Source organism: Gorilla gorilla, chromosome 18 (genome assembly GCF_029281585.2).
Source record: "Gorilla gorilla gorilla isolate KB3781 chromosome 18, NHGRI_mGorGor1-v2.1_pri, whole genome shotgun sequence".
In the NCBI taxonomy this organism is placed as follows: Eukaryota; Metazoa; Chordata; class Mammalia; order Primates; family Hominidae; genus Gorilla; species Gorilla gorilla.
The window spans coordinates 85,715,167-85,732,029 of record NC_073242.2 but is presented as its reverse complement, the minus strand read 5'-3'; the positions used below and the strand labels follow the sequence as shown (position 1 = coordinate 85,732,029).

Here is a 16,863-nt window from a genome sequence, read left to right as displayed (position 1 = left end):
TGGATGGGCTGGTCTGGAGAATCTAAGATGGCTTCAGTCACACATCTGGCACTTTGGCAGGGATGGCTGGAGGCTGGGCTCAGCTGGAACTGTTGACCAGAGCTCTACATGTGGCTTCTTCAGCATGGTGGCGTCAGGGCAATTAGGGTCAGGTCATACAGGTGAGAGTTTCAAGAGATGGGAGTGGTAGCTGCAAGTCTCTTAAACCCTGGACCCTGAAACTAGCACAGGTTGCTTGCACCATATTCTATTGGTCAAGCAGTGACAGAACCTGCCCAGATTCAAGAGGAGGGGAACAAGACCCCCTGTCTTGAAGGGAGGAGTCAACGAATTTCAAGCATGTCTAATCTGCCATAGTAGTCATGAGGAATAATATTGAGTACCTGCTGTAATTCAAGACTTGTGCTAAGAACACTATGAGTTTATCTTAAAGCCTAACACAGCCCTACAAGGCAGGTGCTGTTATCTCCATTTTACAGATGATGCACTGAAGAGTTATGGGGTCTGTTCAGGATAACGCAGCTTGTAAGTGGCAGAGCTGGGATTTGAACACATACCTACATGTTTATACCATGCTGAAAAGAGGAAATTAGGCTTGCTTTCTGTGGTCCTAAGGGCAGAATCAGGACAATTGCAGTGGGTGGGGTAAGGTTACAGGAATAAAGGTTGTGTTCTAGGTAGCAGGGTCTTTCCCCTCCTCTCCTCTCCTTCCCTCCCCTCCCATCGCCTTTCTTTTCTTTTCTTTTTTTAAAGACAGGATCTCAGCTCTGTTGCCAGGCTGGAGTGCAGTGGTGTGATCATGGCTCACTGCAGCCTTGACCTCCTGGGCTTAAGAGATCCTCCCACTTCAGCCCTCCTGAGTAGCAGGGACTAAGGGACTATAGGTGTGTGCCACCACACTTGGCTAATTTTTTGTATTTTTTTTGGTCGAGATGGGGTCTCACTATATTGCCCAGGCTGGCCTCGAGCTCCTGGACTCAAGCAACTCTCCCACTTCAGCCTTCCAAAGTGTTGGAATTACAGGTGTGAGCCACTGCACCCAGCCAGAAAGGCCTTTCTTGGCAATTAGAGCTGATTTTGAGTGGAAGGGACTCCTTGGGAGATAGTTCCCTGTTACCAAAGCAGAGGACAGCAGATGCCAGCATTAAATAGGGGGATAGGAAGAGGTTAGTTTCCTTCTTCCCCAGGAGATTCTGTGACTCAGTGGCTCCCATCACAGGTACCATCTATCTGCTCTTAGTTCTTCCTCCTTCAGTGGACACTGCCTTCATTTTGGAGGTGTATTAGTTATCTTGCTGCATTACAAATTACTTAGCAGCTTAAGACAACACACATGAACTATCTCATAGTTTCTGTGGGCAGGAATCAGACAGGCTTAGCTAGGCCCTGTGGCTCAGGATGTCTCCTGGATAGCAATCAAGGTGACAGCCAGGGCTGCAGTCAGCTCAAGTGTCAGCAGGGACAGGATCTGCTTCCAAGCTCCCTCATGTGGTTGTGGACAGAATTTGGTTCCTTGTGGGCTATGGTACTGCGGCTTCCCTCCTTGTCACATGGGTCCCTCCACAGAGCATCTCACCGCAGGACAGCAAGCCAGTGAGAGGGCCAAAGAGTGCCAACAAGGGTGGGAGCAAGAAAGAAGTCATGGTGTTTTTATTTATTTATTTATTTATTTATTTATTTGAGATGGAGTTTTGCTCTTGTTGCCCAGGCTGGAGTGCAATGGCGCAATCTAGGCTCACCGCAACCTCCGCTTCCCAGGTTGAAGCAATTCTCCTGCCTTAGCCTCCCAAGTAGCTGGGATTTCAGGCGTGCGCCACCACGCCCAGCTAATTTTGTATTGTCATGGTCTTTTATTCATTCATTCTTAGTGAAAGATGATACTAACTTTATTCAAGAGGCATCCAAGGCATGGAATCTCAATCACATGGCCTCCAAATAGTGATATGATAGCGGCCCAGGGCAGGATATAGTCCCCTTCTCTCCCCTGCCATATGGGGCAGGAATGAAGAGGAAATTTTTCATTTTAAAACAGCAGAAAAATTAGGCCGGGCGCAGTGGCTCACGCCTGTAATCCCAGCACTCTGGGAGGCTGAGGCGGAAAGATCACTTGAGGTCAGGAGTTTGAGACCAGCCTGAGCAACACAGTGAAACCCCCGTCTCTACAAAAGATTTTTAGAAGTTGCTCGAACCCGGGAGGTTGAGGCTGCAGTAAGTTGTGATTATGCCACTGTTCTCCATCCTGGGCAGGGAGGACAAGACTCCAGCTCTATTTTTAAAAAATTAAAATAAATAAATAGGCCAGGTGCAGTGGCTCATGCCTCAATCCCAGCACTTTGGGAGGCCAAGGCAGGTGGATCACCTGAGGTCAGGTGTTGGAGACCAGCCTGGCCAACATGGTGAAACCCCATCTCTACTAAAATTACAAAAATTAGCTGAACGTGGTGGTGATGCCTGTAATCCTAGATACTCAGGAGGTTGAGGCAGGAGAATCACTTGAACCCAGGAGGCGGAGGCAAGAGAATCGTTTGAACCCAGGAAGCGGAGGTGCAGTGAGCTGAGATCGCGCCACTGCACTCCAGCCTGGGTGACAGAGTGAGACTCTGCCTCAAAAATAAATAAATAAACATCAGAAAAATCATACCATTGACAACCTATAGTCAACCTAGATGGAGGTTTTCATTCTGTAAGATTGTTTCCATATAGTAGAAATCCTCTTTGTGAACCTTCACTTCTCTCAGTACTCTCCGTTGTTCCATAAAATAGGTATTTCTCCCTTTCCAAATTATTTGGAAAACAACTTCCTCCCTTCTTTTTTTCTTCCAATATTTGAATTAAGAAGTCGTCATCTTTTGTAACCTAATCACGGAAGTGATCTCCCATCCCTGTTTCAGTATTCTATTCTTTAGAAGCAAGTCACTAGGTCCAGGCTGTGCTCAAGGGGAGGGGATTACACCAGGGCACGAATACCAGAGTCTGGCATCACTGGGACCATCTTCAAAGCCTGGCTACCACTGGGCAAAGGCACTGGTATGTATGTGACTTCAGGCTTTTTGCATGTGCTGTTTCCTTTGTCTTGGATGCTCTCCCTAACCCTCTGTCTCCTTCATCTGGTGGGTCTCAGTTTAAAGGCAATTTGCTCAGGAAAGCCTTCCTGTAACCCCAAATAGGCCAAATCCCTCGGATACCAGCAAGCACATCCCTTCTTTGTAGCACTTATTGCAATTACAGTTGCTAGTAAGAAAGAAGCTAACACTTTTATTTTATTTATTTTTAATAGAGATAGGGTCTTACTATGTTGCCCAGGCTGGTCTTGAACTCCTGGCCACAAGCAATGCTCTTTCCTCGGCCTCCCAAAGCACTGGGCTTACAGATGTGACTCACCACACCCAAACTGCTAACACTTTTCTATAGCACACATCCCATGCCAGCTGTTCAATTATTTGTATATGTGAACTCAATCCTTTCGACAGCCCTATAAGATGGGGACTGTTACTATCCACATTTGACAGAGGGAGAAACAGAGGCTCAGAGAGGTTAAGTAACACTGCCAGTCACTCACTAGGAAAGGGTCACACCAGGCGTTGGAGCTCCAGAGCCTGAGAGCTTGGCCTTCTGTCCCTTAGCCTCTCCCTGCAGCCGGTGCTGTGTGTGGCTTTTTGTTTAATCCTTGTCTCCCCAGGAGGCTGTGGGCTGTGCCTGCTGCATTCACCGTCCTAGCTCTGGCACCTGGCACTGCGCCCGGCTCATGGTGGGTGCTTAATAATGCAGAGGAATGGAGAGAATCGGATCCTGCCAGGAGCTGGAAGGAGGCTCTGTGAAGGGCGAGGCCTGCCTTGTGGAGAGCCAGCTTGGAAAACCTGCATTCAGAGAGAAGCTAAATTCCTGCTGCATCATCCCTTCCTCACCCACCTGGCCTCAATTTTCCTTCTCTGTCTTACCTGTCCCCAGGCCCTGTGCTTCTGCTGTTGGGTCAGACCCTGCCATGCCGCACCCTTCTCCAAACACACACTCCATGTTTTTGCTCCTCTTCTACCATCCCCCAAATGCCCCCTCCTCCAAGGAGTCTTTACTGAGCCCCCAACCTAATGGCATCTCTCCCTTCTTCTTTTTTTTTTTTTTTTCTTCTGAGACAGGGTCTCACTCTATCACCCAGGCTGGAGTGCAGTGACTCTGTCACAGTTTACTGTGGCGTCAAGCTCCCAGACTCAAGCAATCCTCCTGCCTCAGCCTCCCGGGTAGCTGGACCACAGGCATACCCTAGCATGCTCAGCTAATTTTAAATATTTTTTCATAGAGACAGAGGTCTTACTATGTTGCTCAGGCTGGTCTCAAAGTCCTGGCCTCAAATGATCCTCCTGCCTTGGCCACCCAAACTGCCAGGATTACAGGCATGGGCCACTGCACCTGACCATCTCTCCCTTCTTAAAGCCCCCAGAGATTTTGGGTTTCACCTCCCCTCCCTCCCTGAGCCACAGTCTTCCCATCTATCAAATGAGCACAGCCTACGTGCCTCGGCCTGGACTTTTCTTCCAGCTCTAAAGCATCCGTATTCCACTCAGGTTGTTCTTGCAACGGTCTTATCCTCCCCATCAGTCTGTGAGCTCCCCGAAAGGCAGAGACTGTTTCTTTTCATGTATCCCCAGTGACCAGCAGAAGGCATGGTGACTTTCGGGCATCCATAAATATTTTTGTGATGAAACGGTGTGGAGGGCTGGGTTGAGACGCAGACTCAGTGGATATGTACGTGTCCTGTGCATGCCCAATCCCATGCAAAGCCAGAGAAGGTCATTCATTAAAAGGCTGAGTGGCAGAAGTTAAAGAAGAACCCAACCAGGAAAAGAACAAAGTTGGAGGACTCACACTATCCAATTCCAAAAGTTACAACAAGCCACAGTAATCAGGGCTGTGTGGTATTGGTACAAGGACAGGCACAGATCGGTGGAACAGAATAGAAAGTCTAAAAGGAAATCACATGTATGGTCAATTGAATTTTGACAAAGATCTCCAAACAATTCAATAGAGAAAGGGTAGATGTTTAAACTAATGATACTGAGACGACTGAATATCCACATGCAAAAAAAAAAAAAAAAAGAAAAAAAAAGAAATTCGATTTTTACCTCACATTGTACAAGAAAATTAACTCAAAATGGATCATAGACTTAAATTTAAGAGCTAAAACCATAGAACATAGAACACCTAGAAGAAAGCATAGGAGAAATCTTTATGCCCTTAGGTTAAACAAAGAGGTCTTAGATATGATACCATAATCACAATTTATCAAGGAAAAAAATTGATGAATTGGACTTTCTTAAAATTAAAAAGTTTTGTGTTTCAAAGACATCATTAATAAAATCAGAAGACAGTCCCAGAAGACTGGGAGAAAACATTTATAAAGCATATATCTGATTAAGGACTGGTATCCAGAATATATAAAGAACTCTTGTAATTCAATAATACAAACAATGGAATTTGAACTCAGCACCTTAGACCGCTTGGCCATTCTGACACACCAAACAATGGAATTTTAAAAAGGGCAAGGCCTGTAATCCAAACACTTTGGGAGGTTGAGGTGGGTGGATCACTTGAGGTCAGGAGTTCGAGACCAGCCTGGCCAACATGGCAAAACCCCATCTTTACTAAAAATACAAAAATTAGCCAGGTGCGGTGGTACACGCCTGTAATCCTAGCTATTCAGGAGGCTGAGGCAAGAGAATCACTTGAATCCGGGAGGCGGAGGGTGCAGTGAGCCAAGATCGTGGCACTGCACTACAGCCTGGGCAACAGAGTCAGACTCTGTCTCAAAAACAAAAACAAATTAGCCAGGTGTGGTGGCATGCGCCTGTGGTCCCAGCTACTCGGGAGGCTGAGTCACGAGAATTGCTTGAGCCCGGGAGGCAGAGGTTGCAGTGAGCCGAGATCACGACACTGCACTCAAGCCTGAGCAACAGCAAGACTCTGTCTCAAATAATAATAATAATAATAATAATAAAATAAAAATAAAAAATAAAAATAAACTGGCAAAAATGCATACTCAAAATAATTGAAAGCAGGGACTCAAACAGATATTTGTATAACAATATTCATAGCAGCATTACACATGATAGCCAAAAAGTGGAAACAGCCCGAATGTCCATTGATGAATGAATGGATAAACAAAATATGGTATAGACATGCAATGGAAAATTTATTCAGCCCTAAGAAAGAATGAAATTTTAACACATCTTACAACATAGACAAACCTTAAAAATGTTATGATGGCTGGGCGCGGTGGCTCACACCTGTAATCCCAGCACTTTGGGGGGCCGAGGTGGGCAGATCACGAGGTCAGGAGTTCAAGACCAACCTGGCCAATATGGTGAAACCCTGTCTCTACTAAAAATACAAAAATTAGCCAGGCGTGGTGACGCGCACCTGTAGTCCCAGCTACTCGGGAGGCTGAGGCAGGAGAATTGCTTGAACCCAGGAGGCGGAGGTTGCAGTGAGCCAAGATCATGCCATTGCACTCCAGCCTGGGCGACAGAGGGAGACTCCATCTCAAAAAAAAAAAAAATTATGCTAAATGAAATAAGCCAGACACAAAAGGACAAATACTGTATGATCCCAGCTTATATGAAGAAAGTAGCATAGTCAAATCCACAAAGACAGACAGTAAAATGGTGGCCCCAGGGCTGGGCGGTGGGGGATGGGGGGGTGGCATGGAGTTAGTATTTTATGGATAGAGTTTCAGTTTGGCAAGATGGAAAAGTTCTGGAGATGGATGATGGTGACGGTTCACAACAATGTAAATGTACTTAAAGCCACTGCACTGTACACTTAAAAATGGTACATTTTATGTTGTGTATATTTTACCACAATAAAAGAGGAAAAAATGGGCAAACTCTTCTAATAGACATGTCACCAAAGAAAATACATGAATGGCTAATAAGCACATGAAAAGATGCTTAACACCATGAGTCACTAGGGAAATGCAAATTAAAACCACAATGAGGCCGGGCGTGGTGGCTCACGCCTGTAATCCCAGCACTTTGGGAGGCCAAGGTGGGCAGATCACAAGGTTAAGAGATCGAGACCATCCTGGCAAAACTAAAACAAAACAAAAATTAGCTGGGCGTGGTGGCACACGCCTGTAATCCCAGCTACTCGGGAGGCTCAGGCAGGAGAATCACTTGAACCTGGGAGGCGGTGGTTGCAGTGAGCCAAGATCATGCCACTGCACTCCAGCCTGGCGACAGAACGAGACCCCGACTCAAAAAAAAAAAGCAAAAACACACCACAGTGAGATACTACTTTATACTTGCTAGAATGGCTATCATAAAAAAGATAGACAACAAAAAGTGTTGGTGAGAATGTGCAGAAATTGAAATGCTTATGCATTGCTGGTGGAAATGTTAAGTGGTTTAACCACTTTAGTACCATATGACCCAGTAATTCTACTCCTAGATATCGACCCAAGAGAAATAAAAATATATGGCAAAGCAGAGCGCAGTGGCATGCACCTGCAGTCCCAGCTACTCAGAAGGCTGAAGTAGGAAGATCAATTGAACCCAGGAGTTCAAGGCCAGCCTTGGCAACATAGCAAGACCCCCATCTCTAAAATATACATATATGTATATATCCACACAAAGACTCACGCACAAATGTTTACAGCCATCTATAAACATAGCTATCATCCAAAATAGCAAAAAATGACAGCAACTCAAAAGTCCATCAATTGATGAATGGATAAACAAAATACAATATCTGAACACTACTCAGTAATGTAAAGGAAGAACAAATTAGTAATACATACAAGAAAGTGGAATGAATCTCAAAAATATTATGTTAAGTGAAAGAAGCCAAATGCAAAAGACTACATATTGTATGATTCCATTTATATAAAATGTCTAGAAAAGGCAAACCTATAGAAACAGAAGGCAAGTCAGTGGTTGCCTAGGGGTGGGGTGGGAGCAGGGATTAACTACAAATAGGCACAAGGGAACTTTTGGATGATGGAAATGTTCTAAAACTGGACTGTGGGGTTGGTTTCACTACTCTAAAAATTTGCTAGTATCATTGGATTGTACCCTTACAATGGGCGAATTTTATGACATGTAAACTATACATTGATAAGGGTGTTAAAAAATGAAAGAATACCACAAGGAGGCCAGAGACTTTGAAAACTTTCTGAAAAATGAAAAGCAGATGGAAGACAATCAGTGACCAAAATATATAAAGAGCTTCTACAAATCAATAAGAAAATGACAAATAAGTGAATGTAGAAAGAACAAAGAATGTGAAACAGCAGTGCACAGAAAATGACAACTAATAAACCAGTGGGAAAATGCTGAACCTCACTGCTAAAAGAAAAGATGCAATTTAGAACCTAGGATGTCATTTTTCACCCACCAGGTCGACAAAATGTAAGGTTAATACCTAGGTCTGATGGAGGGATAAAGCACTGAAAATTCTCAGACGCTGCAGGTGGAATGCAAATTGGAACAGCCTCAGTGGAGGGCTGTCTGGCAGGATATGTGAAAAGTAATAAGGGCTATTTCCTGTGCTCCAGTGATTACACATCTCAGCTTATAACTCAGAGAAACTCACTGGCACAGGTGCACAGTCTGCATATTGAAAAAAGTGGAAGCCACCTAAATGTCCATCCATGAGTCTGTAAGACAGTTGCAAAATGAACTATGATATAACCATTGCATGATGTTTTCTGTAGCAGTTATTAGATCTTTATCTCTTAACATGGAAAAATTGTCAAGACATTTTCTTTTTCTTTCTCTCTTTTTTTTTTTTTTTTTTTTTTGAGACAGGATTGTGCTATGTTGCCCAAGCTGGAGTGCAGTGGCATGATCACAGCTCACTGCTCCTTCAAACTCCCAGGCTCAAGTGTTCCTCCCACTTCAGCCTCCCGAGTAGCTAGGACTACAGGTGTGTGCCACCGTGCCTGGCTCATTTTCTATTTTTTTGGAAAGACGGGGTCCCACTTCTCACTATGTTGCCCAGGCTGGTCTTGAACTCCTAGGCTCAGGTGGTTCTCCCACCTTGTCTTCTCAAAGTGCTGGGGTTATAGGCGTGAGACACCATGCCTGGCCAAGACATATTGTTGAGTGAAAAAAAGGTAAGTGGTACTATTCACTTGCATACTTAAAAATTAGTCAAACAGAAGTGAAACATTAATACATGTAAAGCTAAAGATTCTGCCCCTTGATTCTCCTGGAAAATCCCATTCCCTTTCTATACATTTGTATTCATATATACACAAATGTGGAATTTTTATTTCTCTTTTTACATAATTGGCATTATACTATATGTATTGTTTAGCATGATATGATACACTCTGTTCTACAGCTTCTTCTTTTTTTTTTTCTTTCACTTAATGGTAAGTTGTGGAGGTGTTTCCACTGCATTATCCAAGCGTTACCTCATTCTTTCTATTAGATATTCATTATGATCTTTTTTTTTTTTTTGAGACAGGCTCTTCCCCAGGCTGGAGTGCAGTGGGGTGATCTTGGCTCACTGAAACCTCTACCTCCTGGGTTTAAGCAATTCTCCTGCCTCAGCCACATGAGTAGTTGGGATTACAGGCATGTACCACCACCTGGCTAATTTTTGTATTTTTAGTAGAGATAGGGATTTGCCATATTGGTCAGGTTGGTCTCAAACTCCTGGCCTCACATCATCTGCTTGCCTCGGCCTCCCAAAGTGCTGGGATTACAGGCACGAGCCACTGCACCTGGCCCATTATGATCATTTTTAAAAACTACTTCTCTACTAAAGGATATTTAGCTTGTTTTGAGACTTCTGCTGATACAGATGATAATACAGTCCTGGGTGAAGGTATATACTTGTTAAATTTCAGTAACTACTGTTAAGTAGGTACATCCCCAAAGCGGCTGTACCTATTTACACTCCAGCAGAGGATGGAGGTATGTAACCAGTCCCCTACCCCTCACTATTAATAAAAAATAACAACCTTTTATGATTTTGCCAAGTGAATGACAAAATGTTATTTTAGTTTCTATTTCCTTGATAGAATGAAGTAAAACATTGATTCTATTTCATTTCATTTGTTCTTTAGCCTTTGGAGTTTATTTTTCCATGAATTCCTTAATTATATCCTTTGCCTAATTTGTTTTTTTCTTTTTTTGAGATGGAGTCTCGCTCTGTGGCCCAGGCTGGAGTGCAATGGCGCGATCTTGGTTCACAGTAACTTCCGCCTCCTGGGTTCAAGTGATTCTCCTGCCTCAGCTTCCCAAGTAGCTGGGATTACAGGCACCCGCCACCACACCTGGCTAATTTTTGTATTTTTAGTAGAGATGGGGCTTTGTCATGTTGGCTTGAACTCCTGACCTCAGGTAATCCATCCACCTTGGCCTCCCAAAGTGCTGGGATTACAGGTGTGAGCCACTGCGCCCGGCCTTTTGCCTAATTTTTAAATTGTCGTCTGTTTCTTATCTATTAATAGAAACTATTTATATATTGTAGATAATGATCTTTTGTCAAATGTGTGTGTGTATGTGTACAAAAGATCAATATGTACGTAGACAGTAGTACCCCTTATCCACAGGGGATACTTTCCAGATCCCCAGTGGATGCCAAAGCTGTGGATAGTACCGAACCCTATATATACTATGTTTTTTCCTATGTGTACATATGTATGATAAAGTTTAATTTATACATTAGGCACAATAAGCAATGAACAAATAATAGAACAATTATAACAACATACTGTAATAAAAGTTATATGAATGTGATCTCCCTCTGTCATCTCATAACATCTTATTGTGTGTAATATTTTTGGACTGCAGTTGATTGTAGGTAACTGGAAAGTGAAACTGTGGATAAGTGGGGACTACTATATACACACACTATATGAGTCAGCTCGGGCTGCTATAACAAAATACTGTAGACTGGACAGCTTAAACAACAGACATTTATATTTTCACAGTTCTGGAGGCTGGAAGTCCACGATCAAGGTGCCAGCATGGTCAGTTTCTTGTCCTTGCTCATAGGCCGCCCCCATCTTGCCATCTTCACAAAGAAGAGGTGTACTCACATGACCTCTTCTTTGTGCACAAGAGGAGAGAGTCAGCAAGTGAACTCTTGGTGACTCCTCTACAAGGACACTAACCCTATAGTTGGAGCGCCCCACCCCTGTAACTTCATTTAACCTAAATTACCTCATTATAAACCCTGTCTCCAAATACAGTCACATTGGGGCTTTTGGCTGCATGATGAATTTTGTTGAGGGGACACAATTAAATCCACAGCACACAGTATATTAATAGAAACTATTGTCCTTCATCATTTAGCTTTGTTTGTTGTTTAAAATTGTAAAATACGATGACATAAAATTTGCCATCTTAAAGATTTTTAGGTGTGCAGTTCAGTAATGACAAGTATATTCAGATTGTCTTCCACCCATCTCCAGAACCCTTTTCATCTTGCAAAACTGAAACTCTATACTGATTAAACAACTCTCAATTCCCGCCTTGTATTAGTTTGTTTTCACACTGCTATAAAGATACTACCTGAGACGGGTAATTTGTAAAGAAAAAAGATTTAATTGACTCACAGTTCCGCATGGCTGGGTAGGCCTCAGGAAACTTACAATCATGGTAGAAGGCAAAGGGGAGGCAAGCACCTTCTTCACAGGGTGGCAGGAGAGAGAGAGAACAGAGGGGGAACTGCCGAACTCTTTCAAAACCATCAGCTATCATGAGAACAGCATGAGGGAGACCATCCCCATGATCCAATCACTTCCCACCAGGTCCCTCCCCTGATTACAATTTGAGATGAGATTTGGGTGGGGACACAGAGCCAAACCATATCATCCCTCCCTCCAGCCCCTGGCAACTTCCATCCTACACTTACACCTGTCTCTGTGTAGATAGACTATAACGGCTCTAGGTGTCTCATACGCATGGAATCACACAGAATTTGTCTTTGGGTGATGGGCTTGTTTCACTCAGCATAATGTCCTCAAGATTAATTCATGTTGTAGCATATGTCAAATTTCCTTGCTTTTTAAGGTGGAATAATATTCCTTTGTATGTATATAACACACTTTGTTTATCTGTTCATCTGTCAATGGACACTTGGGTTGCTTCCACTTTTTGGTGATTATAAATAATCCTATGAACATGTGTATAAGAATACCACTTCAAGACTCTGCTTCCAATTCTTTGCGGTATACCTAGAAGTGGAATTGCTGGATCATATGGAATTCTATCTTTAACTTTGGGAACTATAGTTTTCCACAGCACTGCACCATTTTACATTCCTACCAGCAAGGCACAAGGGTTCCAATGTCTCTACATTCTGGCCAACACTTTTTATTTTGTTTTTCCGATACTAGCCATCTTAGTGTATATGAGGTGATTTTGCTTCTTTTTTTTATGCTTTTTGTAACATGAGGCAAGCCAGAAGCAAGAAAACAATGCGTGCTTAAGTTTAGGGGGCTACCCTATAGTTAGACAGCCTGTGTTCAAATCCTGGCTATACCACACCACTCTAGCTGTGTGTCCTCATGCAAATTTCCCCAACCCCTACTGCCCCATCTGTAAAATGAAGTTAAAAATCATACTGATAGCCTTGGCAACCTGGCAAAACCCAGCCTCTACCAAAAAAAAAAAAAAAAATTAGGTGGGAGTGGTGGGATGCACCTATAGTCCCAGCTACTCGGGAGGCTGAGGTGGGAGGATTGTTTGAGCCCTGGAGGTCCACACTGCCCTGATGGCACCACTGCACTCCAGCCTGAGAAAAAGAAAAAAAGCCTGCCTCTAATCCCAGCACTTTGGGAGGCCAAGGCAGGTGGATCACTTGAGCTGAAGAGTTCGAGACCAGCCTGGGCAACATGGTGAAACCCCATCTCTACAAAAATTAGCCAGACATGTAAATTGTTCCAACACCTTTCAATGAGTAGTGTGTACTTTCCCACTGGTTTGATCATCTCTTACTTCCAGCAACACAGAGGTTTGTTTTTGAACTGTCTTCAGTCCAACTGATCTCTTCCTGACCCTCCACCATTTTCCAGAGCTTTGGGAACGAGTGGAGCTACCAGGTTGGAGCGAGCTCCCTTTGTTGTTCCTTTTCAAAGCTGGCTTGACTTTCCTTGCATTCTCCTTTTCTAAACTCAGCCTGTTAGGATACACACACACACACACACACACACACACACACACACACACATATATATATATATATATATGTATACACACATATATATGTATACACATATACATGTGTATACATATATATATGTGTGTATACATATACACATCCTGGTGAGCTTTTGAATTAACTGTCAGCAAAAAACTAACTTGGAGAAAAAGTGATGTGTTCACAGCATTGTCTCCTCTTACTGGGAAACTTTTGTTTCCCAGAATTCATTTCTCCCTTCTTAGCTCACCTAGGTAAACCTGAGTGTTCTCTTTCACCAAGGACTGGATCACAACCACTGTGGATAAAAGCTCTTATTACCCTACTTCCTCTTGAAGACAGGAGGAGCTGGAGACAAACTGCCAAATGAGAAGATGTGAAAAGGAACTGAACAATGTGCTTTGGGGAAACAGGCTATTCAGGGTGGTGACCTTGGGAATGCAGCTGACAGTCAGCCAAGACAAGCCCCTGGGCCTCCTGGACTCTCCTCCAATAACTCTGAAAACAGGCAGCTTTGCAGGAGCAACTAGAAAATCCCCAACTTCACAGGCCCTACAGGCTAGGGGCTGGCCTTAACTCCCCCTAACTCTATCCTGCAGATGAGGAAGGTGAGGTTAGGAGGTTGGAGAGGGACAAACCTAGATGAGCCTGGTCTCTCCTGTTTCCCAGACTTGAACTTGACTTAGCAGGAGGGTGGGGTGCCATCTGAAGGTGGGGGAGAATGCACTCTGTCCCCTGGGCTCCACCCCAGCCCCAAACAGACCAGTGGCCAAGTCTCAGTGTTTCTTTTTCTTTTTTTTTTTTTTTGAGACAGAGTCCTGCTCTGTCGCCCAGGCTAGTGTGCAGTGCCGTGACCTCAGCTCACTGCAACCTCCACCTCCTGGGTTCAAGCAATTCTCCTGCCTCAGCCTCCCGAGTAGCTGGGATTACAGGCACATGCCATCATGCCCAGCTAATTTTTTTATTTGTAGTAGAGACGGGGTTTCACCATGTTGGCCAGGCTGGTCTTGAACTCCTGACCTCAGGTGATCCACCTGCCTCGGCCTCCCAAAGTGCTGGGACTACAGGCGTGAGCCACTGCACCCAGCCAGGGTTTCACTATTAACTGTGTGGCTCCCTTGGAGTAGGCTCCCCCACTGCTCCACATCCTTCCCCCCTTTAAGAAGAGACCAGTCCTTGGCTCATGCTGTTCATGGGATTTATTGTCATTCCCCCAAGGTCAGCAGGGGAAGGGGACACCAGCCACACCTCACCACAGGCATAGGTGGCACTGAGCCACCTGGCACTATCTCCACGTGCTCCACATGGAGGGGTGCCTTCTCACTGGCAGCAGCTGCACTTCTCTGCCTCTGCCTCAGCCGCCTCTCCGCCTTTGCACACACAGTCCTTGGCACACTTCTCACACTCCGCAGGGCAGCAGGAGCAGCAGCCTGCAGATAAAATGGAAGATGACCAGTCTCTGATGCACACTCTCCAATTCGTCCCCATCAAAGGGGAGGGAAGGGTGCTGGGTGGGGAGTCATCCTGGTTCATTCAGCCAGGGCTGGTCGCAGCCCCCTTCTTAGTCTCACACCTGCTTTGACTCAGCATCTATGTCGCCGCAGTGGCATCCTGCACCTCCACAGGAGTGACGTACCCAGGAAATAGACCAGAGCCCCTTGGGTGGATGCCAGGAAGTCCTGGGGGCTGGTGGGCTTAAGCCCAGGTTAGGTGGGTACTAGGCCTTAAGGAGAAAGCATCACAGGGTAAACGACCTTGAAAGGTGCCTCAAAGGATAAACTTGGGAGGGGCAGATATGGTGCAGATGTAAGGGGCCCAGGAAAGCCGTGGGGAGGCGGTGGGGACCTGTGCCTGGTTTTATACCTAGGGAAGAAGGGAGCCTTCCTCCCACCTCTTACTCCCTATGCATATTACACTGCCGTGAGCTGGGGAGATTTTGAGATCAAACTGAGAGGATCCCTAAGGCCCGAGAGAGGCCAAGGGACCGGAACTCCAGAGCTGAGCCCCAGCCTCACTAATGGCTTCCCCAGGTTTTGGGGAGTTTTTGAGGGGTGGGGCGGGAAAGGTTGGACCAGTGTGGCAGTCCTCAATCCCAGCTGCCATTGGAGTCTTCTGGGGATTTACAAAAACCTCTCGTCCCACGCCTAGGCCATCAATTCCTGGGTGTGGGGCAGGGGCATCTGTATTTTAATGTTTGCCCGGGTGGTTCTATTCCAGCAAGAGTCAGAAACCACGGGATCGGGGCCTGGCTGTCTCTCCACATCCTGCGTGGTGAGACACCGACTCTGCAGAGCAGAGGGGGCGGCGGCAGAGGGGAAGGGTCCCCGCACTCACTCTTCTTGCAGGAGGTGCATTTGCATCCCTCGCACTTGCAGGAGTCCGCGCAGGTGCAGGAGCCACCTAGAGAGGGCGACGCCACAGGAAGGGTTAATGTGGACGAACTCGGGTCCCCACGCCTGTACGAGGAGATGGGGTGCCAAGTCTCCCTGTTCTCCGAGACACAGGCATGCCCGCCCTTCACGAGGTGAAGAATAGGGAATCAGGAGCCCTTCCCCCAAGTGTCCTTGAGCGAAGGCGCAGGGCGTGGGTTTCTTTGCAGGTACAAGGGCGCGCAGTGCCGCAGGATGGGAGCGGGGGCGGGGGCTCACCAGAAGGGCAGGGGCAGGTCTCAGGGTCCATGTCGAGGCGAGCAGCAGCTGGAGGCGGTGAACGGGCTTCTCCAAGCAACTGGACGCGCGGCTTGGCTAGTGGCAGCAGGTGGCGATGCTTTTATAGCCTCGGGCGGGGGCGCGCATGCCAAGCCCGCTGGGCGCCCGCCCCTGCGCACCGCGCCCGCTCTTTCGGTTTGTGCGCTTGGGCCCCGGCTCACGCACTGCATCTGTCGCCCGCCCCTGCCGTGTGTGTGCACTGCCGGGGCCCGCTCGCCCACGCCCGCGCGTGCGCCCCCACTCCCACCCCGCATCCGCGTGCACGACCCACTCGCCGCCGCTATGCGCGCACTGCCAGCCCACTCCCCGCGTGGGTCCCGCAGGGGACGTGCTCGCCGCAGCAGCCGCCACTGCGTGGAAGCGCGCACGTACCATCTCCGAAAGTGGAGAAAAAGGCGCTTTGCGTATTTCCCAGCTCTTCCCTGCCTCTCTTCCCCTTCATTCTAGAATTCTCCAGGACGCCAGATCTGTTCAGACGGGTTGCTGAGCTGGGGGCAGAAAGAACCTGCTCACGTTGAGCCCGACACTGACTCTTGAGCCCTGGCAAGGGGCGTGTTCCATTTCCCCGCTGTCCTGCCTGGCATCTTCAGATCCTTGACTCCTAACCCTCCATTATACAGATAAGAAAAAGTGAGGCCAGAGAAGCAGAAATGTGCCTGGGTTCCAGAATAAGCCTGAGGCCGAGCCAGGCCTAGAACTCAGAACTCAGGTATCTAGAGGGATTGTCAGTGGGGGGCATGTTAAACTCAAGGCAGGTCGGTGAGATTTTTCTATTTATAAAAAGGAGGCCGGACGTGATGGCTCACGCCTGTAATCCCAACACTCTGGGAGGCCGAGGCCGGCGGATCACCTGAGGTCGGGGGTTCGAGACCAGCCTGACCAACATGGAGAAACCCCATCTCTACTAAAGATACAAAATTAGCCGGGCATGGTAGCAGGTGCCTGTAATCCCAGCTACTCAGGAGGCTGAGGCAGGAGAATCACCTGACCCTGGGAGGCGGAGGTT

The 16,863-nt window shown here is 46.4% G+C and overlaps 1 protein-coding gene across 1 annotated transcript; it reads right to left on the bottom strand.

Moving 5' to 3' along the window:
- Nucleotides 1-14,330: 14,330 nt before the first annotated feature.
- Nucleotides 14,331-16,132, bottom strand: MT3 (metallothionein 3). Its single transcript, XM_004057673.5, has 3 exons — nt 15,798-16,132; nt 15,484-15,549; nt 14,331-14,579 (listed from the first exon to the last, which is right to left on the bottom strand). Exons 1-3 carry the CDS (start codon nt 15,826-15,828, stop codon nt 14,470-14,472), a joined length of 207 nt encoding a protein of 68 aa, XP_004057721.5. The 5' UTR covers nt 15,829-16,132; the 3' UTR covers nt 14,331-14,469.
- Between the last annotated feature and the right edge of the window lie 731 nt (nt 16,133-16,863).

What these genes read in the sequence shown, in the direction of transcription:
- MT3 (XM_004057673.5), bottom strand. Translation starts at nt 15,828, where the DNA reads ATGGACCCTGAGACCTGCCCCTGCCCTTCTG. An exon ending in GACCTGCCCCTGCCCTTCTG is followed by an intron (nt 15,550 to 15,797) that starts GTGAGCCCCCGC and finishes CGCCCTCTCTAG; the next exon opens with GTGGCTCCTGCACCTGCGCG. An exon ending in ATGCACCTCCTGCAAGAAGA is followed by an intron (nt 14,580 to 15,483) that starts GTGAGTGCGGGG and finishes TTTTATCTGCAG; the next exon opens with GCTGCTGCTCCTGCTGCCCT.